Source organism: Manacus candei, unplaced genomic scaffold (assembly GCF_025592945.1).
Source record: "Manacus candei isolate 608988 ecotype Guabito, Panama unplaced genomic scaffold, ASM2559294v1 h1tg000294l, whole genome shotgun sequence".
Classification (NCBI taxonomy): Eukaryota; Metazoa; Chordata; class Aves; order Passeriformes; family Pipridae; genus Manacus; species Manacus candei.
Window position 1 is genome coordinate 1 of NW_026138342.1, and position 17,165 is coordinate 17,165.

At 68.8% G+C, this 17,165-nt stretch overlaps 3 protein-coding genes across 3 annotated transcripts; 1 reads left to right on the forward strand and 2 right to left on the reverse strand.

Moving 5' to 3' along the window:
- Positions 1 to 148: 148 nt before the first annotated feature.
- On the forward strand, positions 149 to 7,809 carry ATP4A (ATPase H+/K+ transporting subunit alpha; the record flags this gene model as incomplete). The annotated part of the gene is given in 23 exon segments (XM_051775398.1): positions 149 to 262; positions 341 to 475; positions 562 to 609; positions 611 to 680; positions 1,061 to 1,110; positions 1,112 to 1,330; positions 1,660 to 1,858; positions 2,018 to 2,127; positions 2,216 to 2,350; positions 2,721 to 2,792; positions 2,794 to 2,877; positions 2,879 to 2,903; positions 3,226 to 3,395; positions 3,830 to 3,966; positions 4,279 to 4,429; positions 5,084 to 5,252; positions 5,571 to 5,725; positions 6,002 to 6,125; positions 6,461 to 6,606; positions 6,740 to 6,873; positions 7,050 to 7,151; positions 7,265 to 7,356; positions 7,651 to 7,809. Coding segments are annotated over 23 exon segments (2,670 nt in total), but the record flags the coding sequence as incomplete, so codon positions are not given.
- Positions 7,810 to 8,434: 625 nt separating this feature from the next.
- On the reverse strand, positions 8,435 to 9,479 carry HAMP (hepcidin antimicrobial peptide). The gene is made up of 3 exons (XM_051775391.1): positions 9,353 to 9,479; positions 8,908 to 9,045; positions 8,435 to 8,631 (listed from the first exon to the last, which is right to left on the reverse strand). The coding sequence occupies exons 1-3, from the start codon at positions 9,425 to 9,427 to the stop codon at positions 8,527 to 8,529; spliced, it is 318 nt and encodes a 105-aa protein (XP_051631351.1). The 5' UTR covers positions 9,428 to 9,479; the 3' UTR covers positions 8,435 to 8,526.
- A 2,264-nt stretch (positions 9,480 to 11,743) lies between these two features.
- Positions 11,744 to 16,457, reverse strand: USF2 (upstream transcription factor 2, c-fos interacting). The gene is given in 11 exon segments (XM_051775389.1): positions 11,744 to 12,086; positions 12,370 to 12,498; positions 12,769 to 12,863; positions 13,264 to 13,322; positions 13,690 to 13,780; positions 13,879 to 13,958; positions 13,960 to 14,009; positions 14,526 to 14,621; positions 14,911 to 15,038; positions 15,564 to 15,610; positions 15,890 to 16,457. Coding segments are annotated over 11 exon segments (918 nt in total). The 5' UTR covers positions 15,943 to 16,457; the 3' UTR covers positions 11,744 to 11,996.
- Positions 16,458 to 17,165: the final 708 nt, after the last annotated feature.

Genomic DNA, 17,165 nt, shown 5'->3' on the forward strand with positions numbered 1-17,165 from the left:
GCTGGGGGGCACCTGGGGGGCACCTGGGGAGCTGGGGGGCACCTGGGGACCTGGGTGTACCTGTGGGAGCTCCGGATGCCCAGGACCCCCCCGGACCCCGAGGACAGGGGTACCTGGGCCCCAGGCCCTCACCTGTCCCCCCCCCCAGCTGTACCTGGCCATCGCCCTCATCGCCGTCGTGGTCGTCACCGGCTGCTTCGGCTACTACCAGGAGTTCAAGAGCACCAACATCATCGCCAGCTTCAAGAACCTGGTCCCGCAGGTGGGGGACACCCCCTGCCCCGCCCCGCCCACCTGGGGGCCTCTCCTGTGCTCTCACCTCTGCCCCCCGTGCCCCCAGCAAGCCACGGTGGTGCGGGACGGGGCCAAGCAGCAGATCAACGCCAACGAGCTCGTGGTCGGGGACCTGGTGGAGATCAAGGGGGGCGACCGAGTCCCCGCCGACATCCGCGTCCTGTCGGCCCAGGGCTGCAAGGTGGGCTGGGGGCTCACCTGGGGCTCACCTGGGGCTCACCTGGGGCCCACAGGTGGGAGGTGTGACCGCCCGTCCCCCCCCCCCAGGTGGACAACTCGTCACTGACGGGGGAGTCGGAGCCGCAGACGCGCTCGCCCCGAGTGCACCCACGAGTCGCCCCTGGAGACCCGGAACATCGCCTTCTTCTCCACCATGTGCCTGGAGGGTGGGACGGGGCTCACCTGGGGGGCTGGGGGCACACCTGGGCTCACCTGGGGGGCTGGGGCACACCTGGGGGTCAGGGTCCCATCTGGGGTCTGGGTCACGCCTGGGGCTGGGTCCCACTTGGGCACCCGAGTCCCACCTGGGTGAGTCCCACCTGGGTTCCACCTGGCCACCCAACCCTCTGTGCTCTGTCCCTTCCCCACACACCTGTTCCCCCCTCACCTGTGCCCAGGTACGGCCACGGGGCTGGTGATCCCCTGTTACCCCTCACCTGTGCCCAGGTACGGCCACGGGGCTGGTGATCCCCCTTCACCCCTCACCTGTGCCCAGGTACGGCCACGGGGCTGGTGATCCCCCCTTCACCCCTCACCTGTGCCCCAGGTACGGCCACGGGGCTGGTGATCTCCACGGGTGACCGGACCATCATCGGCCCGCATCGCCAGCCTGGCCTCGGGCGTGGAGAACGAGAAGACCCCGATCGCCATCGAGATCGAGCACTTCGTGGACATCATCGCCGGCCTCGCCATCTTCTTCGGGGCCACCTTCTTCGTGGTGGCCATGGTCATCGGGTACCCCTTCCTGCGCGCCATGGTCTTCTTCATGGCCATCGTGGTGGCCTACGTGCCCGAGGGGCTGCTGGCCACCGTCACGGTACCTCCGGGGGGGCACGGGGGCCAGCGGGGGGGCAGGAGGGGCCACCGGGACCGGGGGGGGGCTCGGGGGTCTTTGGGAGCCAGGGGGAACACCTGGGAGCCAGGAGGGGCTTGGGGGTCTCCACTGACCCCCAGGGGTCCCACCAGAACTCAGCTGGGGTGAACTGGGTTGGACTGGGGTGGACTGGGAGACAGGAGGTCCCACCACAACCCGTGGGGGCCTGGGGGGGGTCTCCATGGCCCCACAGGGCTCACCTGTGCCCAGGTGGTCCCCGAGGGTGCCGGGGGTGGTCCCCGAGGGTGCTGAGGCCCCGCCCCCCTGCCCAGGTGTGCCTGTCGCTGACGGCGAAGCGCCTGGCGAGCAAGAACTGCGTGGTGAAGAACCTGGAGGCCGTGGAGACCCTCGGCTCCACCTCGGTGATCTGCTCCGACAAGACCGGGACCCTCACCCAGAACCGCATGACGGTGGCCCACCTCTGGTTCGACAACCAGATCCACGAGGCCGACACCACCGAGGACCAGTCGGGTGGGACGGGGGCACCTGGGGCACCTGGGGGCACCTGGGATACCTGGGGGGGCACCTGGGGCACCTGGATCCACCCCCATACCCCACCTGGGACCCCTCCCCGCACACCTGGGCCCCCCCCAGGTGACACCCCCAGGTGACCCCCCCCGCCCGTGCCAGGTCAGAGCTTCGACCAGTCCTCGGAGACGTGGACGATGCTGAGCCGGGTCATCGCCCTCTGCAACCGCGCCCAGTTCAAACCGGGCCAGGACAACGTGCCCGTGGCCAAGGTGGGCACTGGGGGCGACTGGGAGGGACTGGGAGGGGCCACCGACCCCTCCTGGGCGTGTCCCCCCTCACCTGCGGCCCCGCCCCCAGCGTGACGTCATCGGTGACGCGTCCGAGACGGCGCTGCTCAAGTTCGCGGAGGTGACGGTGGGGCCCGTGGCGGCCGCCAGGGGGCGCCACCCCAAGGTGGCAGAGCTGCCCTTTAACTCCAGCAACAAGTTCCAGGTGAGCGCAGGTGGGACAGGTGGGACAGGTGAGGGCATGGGGGGCGTTATAGCGGTCACACAGGGCTGGGACAGGTGAGGGCTCCTCCCCTTTAACTCCAGCAACAAGTTCCAGGTGAGCGCAGGTGGGACAGGTGGGACAGGTGAGGCCATGGGGGGGCTATAGCGGTGACACAGGGCTGGGACAGGTGGGGACAGGTGAGGGCTCCTCCCCTTTAACTCCAGCAACAAGTTCCAGGTGAGCGCAGGTGGGACAGGTGGGACAGGTGAGGACAGGTGGGACAGGTGAGGCCGTGGGGGGGGTGATGTGTGTGTTAGAGGAGTGTGACAGGCGTGTCCCCCGTGCCTCAGGTGTGCCCCTGTCCCCGCAGGTGTCGGTGCACGAGGCGGGGGAGCAGCAGCTGCTGGTGCTCAAAGGGGCCCCCGAGCGGGTCCTGGAGCGGGTGCCGGGGGGTCCTGCTGGGGGGGCAGGAGCTGCCCCTCGACCCCCAGTGGAGGGAGGCCTTCGAGGGGGCCTACGCGGAGCTGGGGGGGCGCGGGGGAGAGGGTCCTGGGTGAGTGGGGGGTCCTGGGGGGGCGTGGAGAGAGGGTCCTGGGGGAGTGGGGGGTCCTGGGTGAGTGGGGGGCTGGGGGGGATCCTGGGGAGGGGTCCCGAGGGAGAGGGGTCCCGGGGGAGTCCTGTTTGGGGCGTGGCTGGGAAGTGGGTGCATGTCCCCATCCATCCCCTCCCCCTTGAGCCACCCACTACCCCACACGGCCCCCCTGTCCCCTGTGACCCCCCTACCCCCCCCGTGTACCCCCAGAGCCCCCTCTGTCCCCTGTGACCCCCCTGCCCCCCCCGTCCCCCCCTGACCCCCCATCCCCCGTGCCCCCCAGGGTTCTGTGCCCGCTGGCTGCCCCCCGGGACGGTGCCCCCCGGGACGGAGCCCGAGGCGCTGCCCGAGCTGGCCCAGGGGCTCTGCTTCGCGGGGCTCGTGTCCCTCATCGACCCCCCCCGCGCCACCGTCCCCCAGGCCGTGAGGAAGTGCCGGACCGCCGGGATCAGGGTGGGGGCACGGGGGGCGGGGGGGACGGGGGGCGTGGGGGGATGTGGGGGCACTGGGGGGGTGTGGGGGTGGGGGGGACACGGGGGGACAGGGGGGACGGGGGGGGACAATGGGGGCATTTGGGGGGGCACGGGTATGGGGGGACATTGTGGGGACAGGGGGGACATGGGGGGACGTGGGGACACTGGGGGGGGCATGGGGATGGGGGGGGACATTGTGGGGACGGGGGGGGACATTGTGGGGATGGGGGGCATGGGGATACTGGGGACACTGGGGATGGGGGGGACAATGGGGACATTGGGGGTGACACATGGGATTTGGGGATGGGGACACCCGGGGGGGACACGAGGGCACAGGGGAGGACAAGGACAGGGGGGACACTGTGGGGACATGGGGGGACCCCGAGTGACCCCCAGTTCCCCCCCCGTGCCCAGGTGATCATGGTGACAGGTGACCACCCCATCACGGCCAAGGCCATCGCGGCGTCCGTGGGGATCATCTCGGAGGGCAGCGAGACCCCCGAGGAGGTGGCGGCGCGGCTGCGGCTGCCCCTGGAGCAGGTGGACCCCAGGTGGGGGTCCCGGGGGTTTGGGGGGACACACGGGTGTCCTGGGGGGTCCCAGTGTTAGGGGGGACACACGGGTGTCCTGGGGGGGCCCAGTGTTAGGGGGGACACACGGGTGTCCTGGGGGGTCCCGGGTGTTTGGGGGGACACACGGGTGTCCTGGGGGGTCCTGGGTGTTAGAGGGGACACACGGGTGTGCTGGGGGGGCCCAGGTGTTAGGGGGGGACACACGGGTGTCCTGGGGGGTCCTGGGTGTTTGGGGACACACACGGGTGTGCTGGGGAGTCCCAGGTGTACCCCAGATGTGTCCCCCCCCAGGCAGGCCCGGGCCCGGGTGGTGACAGGGGCGGAACTGGCTGCGATGGCCCCGGGGACCCTCGAGGGGCTTCTCCGAACCCACCCCGAGATGGTTTTCGCGAGAACGTCCCCCCAGCAGAAACTCGTCATCGTGGAGAGCTGCCAGCGCCTGGTGGGGATGCTGAGGGGGCACGGGGGGGACACTGGGGGTACATTGGGGACACTGGGGACACTGGGGGGTACACTGGGGGTACATTGGGGACACTGGGGACATCGTGGAGAGCTGCCAGCGCCTGGTGGGGATGCTGAGGGGGCACGGGGGGGACACTGGGGGTACACTGGGGACACTGGGGACACTGGGGGGTACACTGGGGGTACATTGGGGACACTGGGGACATCGTGGAGAGCTGCCAGCGCCTGGTGGGGACACCGGGGACACCGGGGACACTGGGGGTACACTGGGGGGGCATTGGGGAAACATTGGGGGGACATTGGGGGACATGGGGACACTGGGGACATCGGGGATGTCACGGGGACACCCACAAGGTGCCACCGTGGTCGGGATGACATCAGGGGTCCCCAAACTCCCCCCTCTGGCCCCCACGTCCCCGAGGTGCCACAGCCACGTCCCCGATGTCCCCATGCCCCCATATCGGTTCCAATGGCCCCATGTCCCCGTGTCCCCATGACGGTGCCAATGTCCCTGTGTCCCCGTTGTCCCCATGACGGTGCCAACATCCCTGCTGTCCCTGTTGTCCCCATGACGGTGCCACTGTCCCCGTGTCCCCGTGCCCCCGTATCAGTACCAATGTCCCCATGTCCCCAGGGCTGCATCGTGGCGGTGACGGGGGACGGCGTGAACGACTCCCCTGCTCTGAAGAAGGCCGACATCGGCGTGGCCATGGGCATCGCCGGCTCCGACGCCGCCAAGAACGCGGCCGACATGATCCTGCTGGACGACAACTTCGCCTCCATCGTCACCGGCGTCGAGCAGGGTGGGGCTGGGGGGCACCTGGAACACCTGAGAACCCCCAAAAACACCCGGGGGGCTCCTGGGGGGTTGTGCCACCCTGGTGATACCCATCCCACCTGTCCCACCCATCCCACCCATCTCACCTGTTCCACCCATCCCACCCACCCTACCTGTCCCACCCCCCCCACCTGTCCCACCCACCCCACCTGTCCCACCCATCTCACCTGTTCCACCCATCCCACCTGTCCCACCTGTCCCATCCACCCCACCTGTCCCACCTGTCCCACCCACCCCACCTGTCCCACCCACCCCACCTGTCCCACCTGCCCGCGTCCCCCAGGGCGGCTGATCTTCGACAACCTGAAGAAGTCGATCGCCTACACCCTGACCAAGAACATCCCCGAGCTGACCCCGTACCTGATCTACATCACGGCCAGCGTGCCCCTGCCCCTGGGCTGCATCACCATCCTCTTCATCGAGCTCTGCACCGACATCGTGAGTGCTGCGCCCGCCCGCCTCACCTGGGGGATCACCTGGGCTCACCTGGGGAATCACCTGGGCTCCCCTGGGCTCACCTGAGCTCACCTGGGCTCACCTGGGGGATCACCTGGGCTCACCTGGGGGATCACCTGGGCTCCCCTGGGCTCACCTGGGGGATCACCTGGGCTCACCTGGGCTCCACTGGGCTCACCTGGGGGCTCCCCTGGGCTCCCCTGGGCTCCCCTGAGCTCACCTGGGCTCACCTGCCCGCCGTGCCCCCCCTGCCCGCAGTTCCCCTCGGTGTCCCTGGCCTATGAGCGCGCCGAGAGCGACATCATGCACCTGAAGCCGCGGAACCCGCGGCGGGACCGGCTGGTCAACGAGCCCCTGGCGGCCTATTCGTACTTCCAGATCGGTAAGGGGGGCCTGGGGACCCCCCACACCTGGGGGGCTGCACCTGGGACCTCCCGGGCCCCTGGGCACTCATGTCCCCAAACATCGGGACCCTCAGGGGCTCCAGGAACCGGCTCGCCCGGGTCTCCTCATCCTCCAGGCCTGGGGGACACCTGAGTCCCTGGTCCTGGGGCACCTGAGTCCCTGGGTGTCCTGACCCCTGAGTCCCTGGGTGTCCCAACCCCTGGATCCCTGGGTGTCCCATCCCCTGTTCCCTGGGTGTCCCATCCCAAGTCCCTGGGTGTCCCATCCCCTGGATCCCTGGGTGTCCCTCACTGCCGTGTCCCCCCGGCCCAGGAGCCATCCAGTCCTTCGCGGGGTTCACCGACTACTTCGTGGCGATGGCTCAGGAGGGTTGGTGGCCGCTGCTGGTGCTGGGGCTGCGCCCGCGCTGGGAGGACACGCACGAGCAGGAGCTGCAGGACAGCTACGGGCAGCAGTGGGTGCGTCCCCCGGGAGCCCCCGCGCTCACCTGGGAGCCCCTACACTCACCTGAGCCCCCCCTGACCCCCCCGCACTCCCCTGCCCCCCCGTGCTCCCCTGCCCCCCGTGCTGAGGCGCCGGGCGTGCCCGCAGACGTTCATGCAGCGCAGGTACCAGCAGTACACCTGTTACACCGTGTTCTTCATCAGCATCGAGATGTGCCAGATCGCAGACGTGCTCATCCGCAAGACCCGCCGCCTGTCCCTGCTCCAGCAGGGGGCGCTCAGGTGCGGGGGGGTGGGGACAGGTGTGCTCAGGTGTGTCAGTTGTCAGTTGTCAGGTGTGTACCACAGGTGCCACAGGTGCTATAGGTACCTCAGGTGACACAGGTGCTGTAGGTACCCCAGGTACCCCAGGTACCCCAGGTACTGCCGCAGGTGCCACAGGTGTGTCTGTCCCGCAGGAACCGCATCCTGGTGGTGGCCATCGTGTTCCAGGTGTCCATCGGCTGCTTCCTCTGCTACTGCCCCGGGATGCCCAACATCTTCAACTTCATGCCCATCAGGTGTGGCCGCTCACCTGGGCCACCTGGACACCCTCCCGGGATACCCAGGACCCTCCTGGCCCCTCCGGGGACCCCCGGGTCACCTGACCAGGTGTGTCCCCCTCCCCCCCCAGGTTCCAGTGGTGGCTCGTGCCGATGCCCTTCGGGCTCCTCATCCTCGTCTACGACGAGATCCGGAAACTGGGAGTCAGGAGACACCCGGGCAGTGAGTGACACCTGGGGGGCACCTGGGGGCACACCCGGGGGGCACACCTGGGCAGTGAGTGACACCTGGGGGCACACCTGGGGGCACACCTGGGGGGCACACCCGGGCAGTGAGTGACACCTGGGGGGCACCTGGGGGCATAACTGGGCAGTGAGTGACACCTGGGGGGCACCTGGGGGCACACCTGGGGGGCACACCTGGGCAGTGAGTGACACCTGGGGGGCACCTGGGGGCGCACCCGGGGGGCACACCTGAGCTCCCCCACCCTCACCTGTGTCTTCTCTGCCCCCCCAGGTTGGTGGGATCGGGAGCTTTACTACTGAGGGGGGGCTGCCGTGGACACCTGGGGTCCACCTGGACACCTGGGACACACCTGGACATGTGGGACCCCTCCCCAGACACCTGGGGCCCACCTGGACAGGTGGCACCTCTCCATCGCACCCGTGTCCCTCCCACACCTGGGCCCCCAATAAAGCTCCCCCACCCCTTGCCAAAATCCGAGGCCGTTTTTCCCAATCCCTCCCCGGCCCCTCCCTGGCCCCTCCCCAGTTTCATCCCAGTGACCCCTTTTTGGGGGGAAAGAGGCTTTAAATGGGGGGGGAAACCTCCTTTCCTATGATTTTTAAGAATTAAACTGATGGAAACCCTTCCTTTGACACCATTTTTGGGGTTGAAAATCAAGGGGGGGAAAAGCGCAGGAAAGGTGAGGGGGAAATGGTGGGAAAGGTGAGGTGGGAAAGTGGGAAAACCCCCCGCCCCTCCTGCCCCCTCTGACCCCTCCCACCGCCTTCCTAGGACCCCTAAATCCCCCCCCGAACCTCCTGCAATGGCCCCAAGACCCCCCAAAACATCCCCCCCAACACCCGGTCGCTTTTCGGGAGGTCCAACCACACCAGAGCCCCCCCAGATTCCCGTGTCCCAGTCATGTCCCACCTCAGACACCTCCTAGACCCCCAAATCCCGGTGTCCCCCCAAATCCCCACGTTCCCCCCAACCCCCTGAGCCCCCCCCCGCCCCCCCGAGTCCCTCCCCCCGCCCCCAGACCCCCGCGGGACCCCCCGAAACCACACGAGGCCTGTAGAAAAGGGGGTTTTATTGCCACCAGGGGCGGGGGGGGAGTAATAAATAGGGGTTCTGGGGGTGCCCCGGTGCCGGGGGTCCCGGGGGGGCTCAGGTGCGGCAGCAGAAGCCGCAGCCGCGGTTCCGGCAGCAGTTGCAGCAGAAGGAGCAGAGCGGGAAGTGGGAGCTGTGCCGGCGACGGCGGCTCGGGGGGGGCTGGGGGGGAAAAGGGGAGGTCAGGGGGGCTGGGGGACCCCCAGGAACCCCCTCGGGGGCGCTGGGAACCCCCCGGAGCCCGGGGAAACCCCCCTTCCCCCAAAAAAAAACCCCTGTGGAGAGGGGGCCCTCCCCTGCGGGACCCCGGGAACCTGGGATGTCCCCAGATCCCAGTGTGGGACCCCCTGGGATGTCCCCAGATCCCAGTGTGGGACCCCCTGGGTGTCCCCAGATCCCAGGTGAGGGTCCCCCTGTGCCCCCCCCCCCCCGACTCACCTGCCCGTCGCCCTCCTGGTTTTGGGGTGACACCTCCAGCAGAGCCTGGGGGGGGCTGGGGGGGGGATGACTCAGGTGTGAGACCCCCCCCGACACTCGGGACTTCGGCTCCAGCGACGACTCGGGGGGCACCCGGGCCTGGGGGGGGAGGGAGGTGACGCTCCAGGCACCTGAGCACCCCAAAAACGCCTGGGACCCCCCCCAAAAACGCACCTGGGACCCTCCAAAAACACCCGAGTCCCCCCAAAAACACCTGAGTACCTAAAAACACCTGGGACCCCCCAAAAACATCCGAGTCCCCCCAGAAACACCTGAGTCCCCCCAAAGCACCTGGGACACCCCAAACACCCCCCCCATCCCCAAGCAACCCCCTCCATCCCCCAGGGACCTCCCCCGTCCCCCAGGGACCCCCCCCCCCATCCCCAGGGACCCCCCCGCCCCTCACCGCCGCCTCGGTCCCCGCGAGCAGGAGGAAGAGGAGGAGGAGGAGGAAGAACCCGAGGACCCTGCGCGGCTCCATCGCTGCCCTGGGGGGGTCGCGGCCCCTCTCGCCCCCATTTATCCTCCCCCCGACCCCCTTCCAACCCCACCCAGCCCCTCCCCACTTCCCTTCTTGGAAGAACCCGCCCCTTCCCCCCCCCCCCCGCCCCCCGTTCCCGGGCCGTGACCCCGCTTTGGGTGGAAAAACGCCAAGTTTGGGGTTTCGGGAGACGTTTCCAGGCGGGGGGGGGGAGGGATGGGGGGGGCCCAGGGGTCCGGTACCTTCCCCCCCGCGCCCCCCCAGGAGGGACCCAGGAGTGAGGGGGGGACACCCAGGGGGGTGTCCGGGGGGGTCGAAATGTCCGCGACCCCCCAGGAGGGACCCGGGTGTTGGGGGGGACACTCAGGTGTTTTTGGGGGGACACTCAGAGGTGTTTTTGGGGGGACACTCAGGTATTTGGGGGGGTACTCAGGTGTTTTTGGGGGGGACACTCAGGTGTTTTTGGGGGGACACTCAGGTATTTGGGGGGGTACTCAGGTGTTTTTGGGGGGGGACACTCGGAGGTGTTTTTGGGGGGACACTCAGGTGTTTGGGGGGGACACTCAGAGGTGTTTTTGGGGGGGACACTCAGAGGTGTTTTTGGGGGGGCACTCAGGTGTTTGGGGGGACACTCCCGGGTCGGGGAGATGCTCAGGTGTGTCCGGGAGGGTCCAAGTGTGTCCAAGGGGGGCTCAGGTGTCCAGGACCCCCCAGAAGGGACCCGGGTGTGGGAGGGGACACTCAGGTATTTTGGGGGGGGTCACTCTGGAGCCGGGGGAATGCCCGGGTGTGTCCCGGGGGGGCTCAGGTGTGCAGGACCCCCCCAGAAGGAGCTCAGGTGTCCAGGGGGACACTCAGGTATTCCGGGGGGGACATTCTGGTATTTGGGGGGGACACTCGGGTGCCCAGGGGGTCACTCAGCTATTGGGGGGGGGTCACTCGGGTGTCCGGACCCTCCTGTCCCCCCCTCCCCGCCCCTCCCCCGGGCCCCGAGTGCCCCTGACCATGTTTGTTGTCCCCTCCCGAGGTCACCCCCGGGTCAGACCGAGCGGCGCCAGCGCGGGGACACGGGGACAGCGCCGGGGACACCGGGGGGGACACCGGCCGGGGGGGCACGGTGGCCTTGGGGGGCGGGGGGGGGGCGGCCCCGCTGCGATGGGGACACCGATGGGACAGCGAGGGTGGCCTTGAGGTGACACCGAGGGTGACAGGGGCGGCGGCGACGGTGGTGGCACCGCTGGGACAGTGATGGTGACACCGATGTGACAGTGATGGTGACACCGATGTGACACCGGCGGTGGCACCGCTGGGACAGTGATGGTGACACCGTTGTGACAGTGATGGTGACACCGATGTGACACCGGGGGTGGCACTCGTGTGACACCGGGGGGTGACACTCGTGTGGCACTGACGGTGACACAGATTTGACACTGGTGTGACAAGGATGTGGCACCGATGTGACACTGGTGGTGACGGGGACAGTGCTGGGGACAGGGACAGCGGCCCCGGTGGGGACAGGAATGGTGACACTGATGGGGACAGTGACAGGGATGGTGGCACCGGGCGGGGGGGTGACAGTGACACAGGGAAGGGGTGACAGTGACACGGGGGGGGTGACAGTGACATGGGGGGGGGTGACAGTGACATGAGGGGGGGTGACAGTGACACGGGGGGGTGACGATGTCCCGAGGGGGTGACAACGTCCCGGGGGGGGGGGATGACAATGTCCCGGGGAGGGGGATGACAATGTCCCGGGGGGGGGGGATGACAATGTCCCGGGGGGGGGGGGTGACAATGTCCCGGGGGGGGTGACAATGTCCCGGGGGGGGGGTGACAGCACCGGCGCCGCTCTGACGCCACTGACGGTGACACCTTGTGACAGTTGCGACACGGGGCGGCCCCGCCCATGTCCCCTCGGGGTCAGGGGTCGCCCCCTCCCCTCCTCCCCCCCCCCCCCCGCGGCCCCTCCCCACAAACGACCAAAATTCCACTTTTTTTTTTGCCTCTTTTTTTTTTTTGTCGTTTTTTTTTTTTTGGCTCCCGGGGCAGCCCCTCCCCCCCGCCCCCCCCCCCGCGACCCCTCCCCCCGCCCTCCCCACGCCCCCCCACCAAAAAAACCGGAGGGGGGGGGGAGGGGCCGCCCCTCCCCCCGCCCGGGCAGTACAAAACAATTAATTAATTACAATCACGGTAATTACAAAGGGGGGGAAGGGGTCGGGGTCCCGAGGGGGGGGCGTGGCCTGGGGGGGGTCCCCGAGGAGAACTGGAGGGTCCCTGCGGTGTCCCCAGGGCGGGGGGGGGGGGACAGGGGTCGTGTCCCTGCGTGGGGGGCGGGGGATGTGTCCGCAGGTGCCCCTCCCCCGTGACTGGGGGGGTCTCCTCGGGGGTCCCAGGGGGGTGTCACCCCCATGACTGGGGGGGGAGTCCACGGGGGGGCCCCCGATGTGTTTCTCCCCCCCCCCCCCATGTCACGGGGGGGGTCCATTCGGGGGTTGTCCCCAGGCGTGTCCCCCCCTCGTGACTGTCCCCGGGGGTGTCCGGGGGTCCCGGGGGGGTGTCCCCAGCTGTGTCACTGGGGGGTCCCCTCGGGGGTCCCCTCCAGCCCCCGCTGCTGCAGCTGCGCCCTCAGCACGGCGTTCTCGCTCTTCAGCTCCTCCATCTGGGGGGTGGGGGGTCAGGGCCGGGGGTCTCACCCCCCTCTCACCCCCCCGAGGGATCCCCCATCCCCCCTTCCCTCCCTCCACCCCCCCGACCCGCCCCTTCATGAATGAACCCCCCGTGAGAACCCACAGGGGGCGTGGCCTGGGCGGCGGGCGTGGCCTCCGGGAGGGGGCGTGGCCAAGCCGTTGGTGCGGCCGCACCCCAAAGCGGGCGGTTTTGGGGGAATTCCGGGGGGATTCCGGGGGGATTCGGGGGCGCGAGGCGGGCGGGGAGGGGCTCACCTGCTGCCGGAGCAGGTCGTTGTCCATCTGCAGCCGCTCGGCCTCCTTGAAGGTCTCCTGCAGCCGCTGGTTGCTCTGGCGCAGCTCCCGCACGTAGTCACAGGCCTTGGACAGGATCCCCCCCTTGCTCTGCAGAACATCCCCCCCACCAAAATCAGCCCAGACACACCCCCCTGCCCCAGGACCGCCCCAAAGCCGGCCCTGACCCCCACAATCGGCTGGGACACCCACAATTGGCTGGGACACCCCGAAATCAGCCGAGACCACCCCTGCAGGACCACCCCAAAAACAGCCCCGACCCCCCAAAATCGGCTGGGACACCCCAAAATCGGCTGGGACACCCCAGAATTAGCCCAGCCCACCCCAGTTTCCCCCCCGGGCCCCCCAGTGCCCCCTCACCGCCCCCGATTTGCCGCTGTCGGCGCCGCAGTCGGGGATGATCTTGGAGAGTTGGACGATCCAGTTGTTGATCTTGTCGCGGCGCCGGCGCTCGACTGGGAATGGGGACACGGGGACATTGGGGACAATGGTGATTTGGGGACATTGGGGACATTGGGGACACGGGGACATTGGGGAAATCACTGGGGACATTGGGGACACGGGGACAGTGGTGATTTGGGGACATGGGGGACATTGGGGATTTGGGGACATTGGGGATGTTGGGGATTTGGGGACATCGGGGACATTGGGGACACGGGGAAATCACTGGGGACATCGGGGACATTGGGGATTTGGGGACATTGGGGACGTTGGGGATTTGGGGACATCGGGGACATTGGGGGCACATGGCGGATATCGGGATCTTGTCCCCACCCCGGTGACACTGGGGCCCCTCCAGGTGACACTGAGACCCCCCCCCAGGTGACCCAGGGGTGACACGGGGCCCCCCCTCACCCTCGTTGTGCTGCGCCCGCCGTCGCTCGTCCCGCGGCACCCGCGGCCCCTCGAGCTTCCTGTGGGGACAGGGAGGGACAAGTGGGACACGGGCACCTGGCTCAGGTGTGCCCAGGTGCGTCAGGGCGCGTCCAAGTGTGTCCAGGTGTGTCCGGGTGTGCCCACGGCACATCAGGCAGTTTTGGGGGGTGCAAAGGTGTGTTTTGGGTACGTTTGGGGTACATGAGACACGTCCAGGTGTTCCAGGTGTGTCCCCAGGTACTCCCAGGTGTGTCCCCATGTACCCCCCCAGTGTCCCCCCAGGTGTCCCAGGTGCCCCCCAGGTATTCCAGGTGCCCCCCAACTGCCCCAGGTGTGTCCCAGGTGTCCCCCAGGTGTGTCCCAGGTGCCCCCAGGTGTGTCCCAGGTGCCCCCAGGTGCACTCACGGTGAGTAGGGGTGCCCGTGGGGGGCGAGGCTGCGCTGGGCCCCCCCTGCCTGCAGCACGTCCTGGGGGGTCATCATCACGTAGAACTGACCTGGGGGAGGGGAGGGGTCACACACCTGGGTGCCCCCCCGAGACACCTGAGCCCCCCCAGGTGCAGGGTCCCCCCCCAGGTGTGGGGTCCCCTGTTACCTCCAGCCTGGGCCAGGGCGGGGTCGGCCTGCACGGCCACGGCCCCCTCCCCCCCCCAGGTGAACCGGGCCTCGGCCCCCCCCCTCGCTGCCGGGGCTGCCCCCGTTGCTGAAGGGGTTCTGGATCACGGCCTGGGGGGGGACACACAAAAAGGGGGGGGGTCACACACCCAGATCACCTGCACAGGGACCCCCCCCACCCCAAAACCTCCACCCAGGACCCCCCAAACGCCCCGACCGCACAGGGACCCCCCCCAACCCACCCCCCCCAACCCACCCCCCCCCGCCAGGAACCCCCAGGGAACCCCCACTCCCACCCAAGGACCCTCCAGGAACACCCTAAACTCGCCCCCAGACCACTCCAAGACCCCCCAAACCCTCTAGGACCCCCCCCAAACCCCCACCCAGGACCCCTCAGAAACTCCCCAAATCCCTCCCCCCTGGGACCCCCAGGGACACCCCCTGACTCCCCCAAACCCCTCCTGGGATCCCCCCAGGGCCCCCCAAACCCCTGGGATCCCTTCCTGGGACCCCCAACTCCCCCTGGGATCCCCCCAACACCCCCCGCCCCCCTCCCCTGGGACCCCTCCAGGACCCCCCAAACCCCTGGGATCCCCCCAAGCCCCCCTGGGCCCCCCCACCCCTCACCTGGGGGGCTCCAGCAAAGGTGGACACGACGCTGACGGCGGCGCCTTCGGGACCCTCGAGCGGCGCCTCCGTCACCTGCACCACCCTGTAGGTCACCTGGGGGGGCACGGGGGGTCACCTGGGGGCACCTGGGGCCGGGGGGGTCACTGGGGGGGAAAGGGAACCCCCCCAGAAATACGGGAACCCCCCCACCGGGTCCTGCAGCGGCCTGTGGGTCACCCGGGGGGTCACCTCGGGTGACCTGTGGGGGGGTCAAAGGGGGCCCCGTGGCAGAGACACCCCCCTCTTGTGTCCCCATTGCCCCGCCCTGGGGCCCCTCCCAGCCCCCCCCGTGCCCCCAGGTGTGCCCCAGGTGTGCCCCCAGGTGTGCCCCAGGTGCCCTCACCTGGCCGCCGTTGCTCTCGCTGCGGAACTGGTACTGCAGCCCCGTGTCAGGGAAGGCTCCGGGGGCTCCGGGGGCTCCGGGGGGGACGTTGGCGATGGCCACGGGCTCCTCCCCCGGCGCCCCCTCCCCTGGCAGCACCGGGGGGGGGCCTCGAGTCAGGGGGACCCCGAAATACCCCCCAAATCCCCCAAATCCTCCTCTCACCCCCCCCAAAATCCCCCAAATCCTCCTCCCGACCCCCTCCCAAAATCCCCCAAATCCTCCTCCCAACCCTCCCCCCCCCAAATCCCCCAAATCCTCCTCCCAAACCCCGCCCTCCCCAATTTATGGCACCCCCCGCCCCCAAAGACGATTGTGGATCCCCCAAAATCCCCTCCCTTGAAGGTGAGGGACTCCCCACCTCCCCCCCAGATTCACCTCCAGATTCACGGGGACCCCCAAAACCCACCCTGAGACCCCCCCTGGACCCTTGCAAGGGATGCCCTCAAATCCACACTCAGCCCCCCCCAACCAGCTGGGGACCCCCAAAATCCCCCCCCAGAGATCCCCCAACCCTCTGGGGACCCCCAAAACCCACCCTGAGACCCTCTGCAGACATCCGGGCCCCCCCCAGTGCCCCGGGCCCCCCCACCCCAATTTGGGGCCCCCCTCACCCTCCTGCAGGTCGACGCCCTCCTCGGCCTCTTGACCTTTATCGTGACTGGGGAGGGTCAAAGGTCAAAGGTCGTGACCCGGGGGGGATCCCGACATCGGGGACCCCTCCCGAATTTTGGGGTGTCCCCCCACCCCCCATTTTGGGGTCGCGCCCAGCACTCCCCCACACTCATAGTCCCCCCCAAACCCTCTGTTGTCCCCCCCATTCCCCCCCAACTTTAGGCCCCCCCCCCCAAAATTCACCCCCCCCTTTTGGGGTCTCCCCGCCCTCCCCCTTTCCCAGCCCCTCCCTCGCCCCCCCCCAATTTTGGGGTCCCCCCCTCACCTGGGGGCAGCGGAGGCGGCGGCCGAGTCCAGCCCGGGGTCCAGCATGTCCATGGGGGGGTCGCGGGGGTCGCGGGGGGGGTCCCGGGGGTGGGGGAGGGGGTGGGGGGGGTCCCCGGGGCGGGGGAGGGGGGCAGGAAAGTGGGGGAGGGGCTGGAGGGGGGGTGTCCCCTCGCCTGTTGGGGTGGGGGGGTCCCGGGGGTGGGGGAGGGGGTGCGGGTGGGTCCGGGGGGGGGTCGGGGGGGCGCGGGGCCCCCCCCGGGGCCGCCCCCGACGGGGGGGGGGGGGTTGGGGTTGGGGTTTTTTTTTTTTTTTTTTGGTTTTTTTTTTCGGGTCCGGTCACGGGGCCAAACAGCGTCACGTGCGGCCTCCCCTCCCCCCCCCCGCCGCCGCCCCCTCGCGCGGGGAGGGGGGGTCTCCCCTCCCCTCCCCTCCCCCCCCCCGCGGGGTCGCCCCTCCCCTCCCCCCCCCTCCTCTCTCTCGCGACTGTCGCGACTTCCCCGGCTCCGTCCGCGGCTCTCGCGGGGCGGCGGCGACACCGGAACGATCGCGGGGCGGCGGCGGGGGGGGGAGGGGCGGGGGGGGAGGGGCGCGGAGGGAGGGGGGAGGGGCAGCGGCCGCCGGAAGGGGGAGGGGCGCGAGGACGGCGGGGGGGAGGGGCGGGAGGGGCGGAGCTTCCGGGTCTGGTGATGTGGGGGAGGGGAGGGGAGGGGATTGGGGGGAGGGAGGGAACCGGGAAATTCCCGGAGAGGAGCGGGAAACACCGGGAATGAAACAAACACCGGGAATGAAACACCGGGAATTAAACACTGGGAATTAAACACTGGGAATTAAACACCGGGAATTAAATACCGGGAATTAAACACTGGGAATTAAATACCGGGAATTAAATATCGGGAATGAAACACCGGGAATGAAACACCGGGAATTAAATACCGGGAATTAAATATCGGGAATGAAACACCGGGAATGAAACACGGGGAATGAAACACCGGGAATTAAATACCGGGAATTAAACACCGGGAAACACCCGGAGATAACCAGGAAAACTGCCCTGGGGAACTGGGAAATACCAGGAAATAAATCCCAGGAAACAGCGGGGGGGAACCGGGAAAACCCCCCGGGGCCTCCCACAAGTCTCCCTGGAGATCCTGGAACCCCCCTCTGGAACCGGGAAAAACCCCGTGGGAAATGGGGGGGTGGGGGGAGATCCTGTGGATCCGGGAGAACAACCTGTAGGTGCTGGAAGAACCTTCTGGATCCCAGAAACATCTTAT

Excerpts from the sequence above, each read along its gene's own strand:
- HAMP (XM_051775391.1), bottom strand. The coding sequence starts at position 9,427 with ATGGAGCCGCGCAGGGTCCTCGGGTTCTTCCTCCTCCTCCTCCTCTTC. Across the intron at positions 9,046-9,352 it reads TCGCGGGGACCGAGGCGGCG|GCCCGGGTGCCCCCCGAGTC; the intron begins GTGAGGGGCGGG and ends CTCCCCCCCCAG. Across the intron at positions 8,632-8,907 it reads ACCAGGAGGGCGACGGGCAG|CCCCCCCCGAGCCGCCGTCG; the intron begins GTGAGTCGGGGG and ends TTTCCCCCCCAG.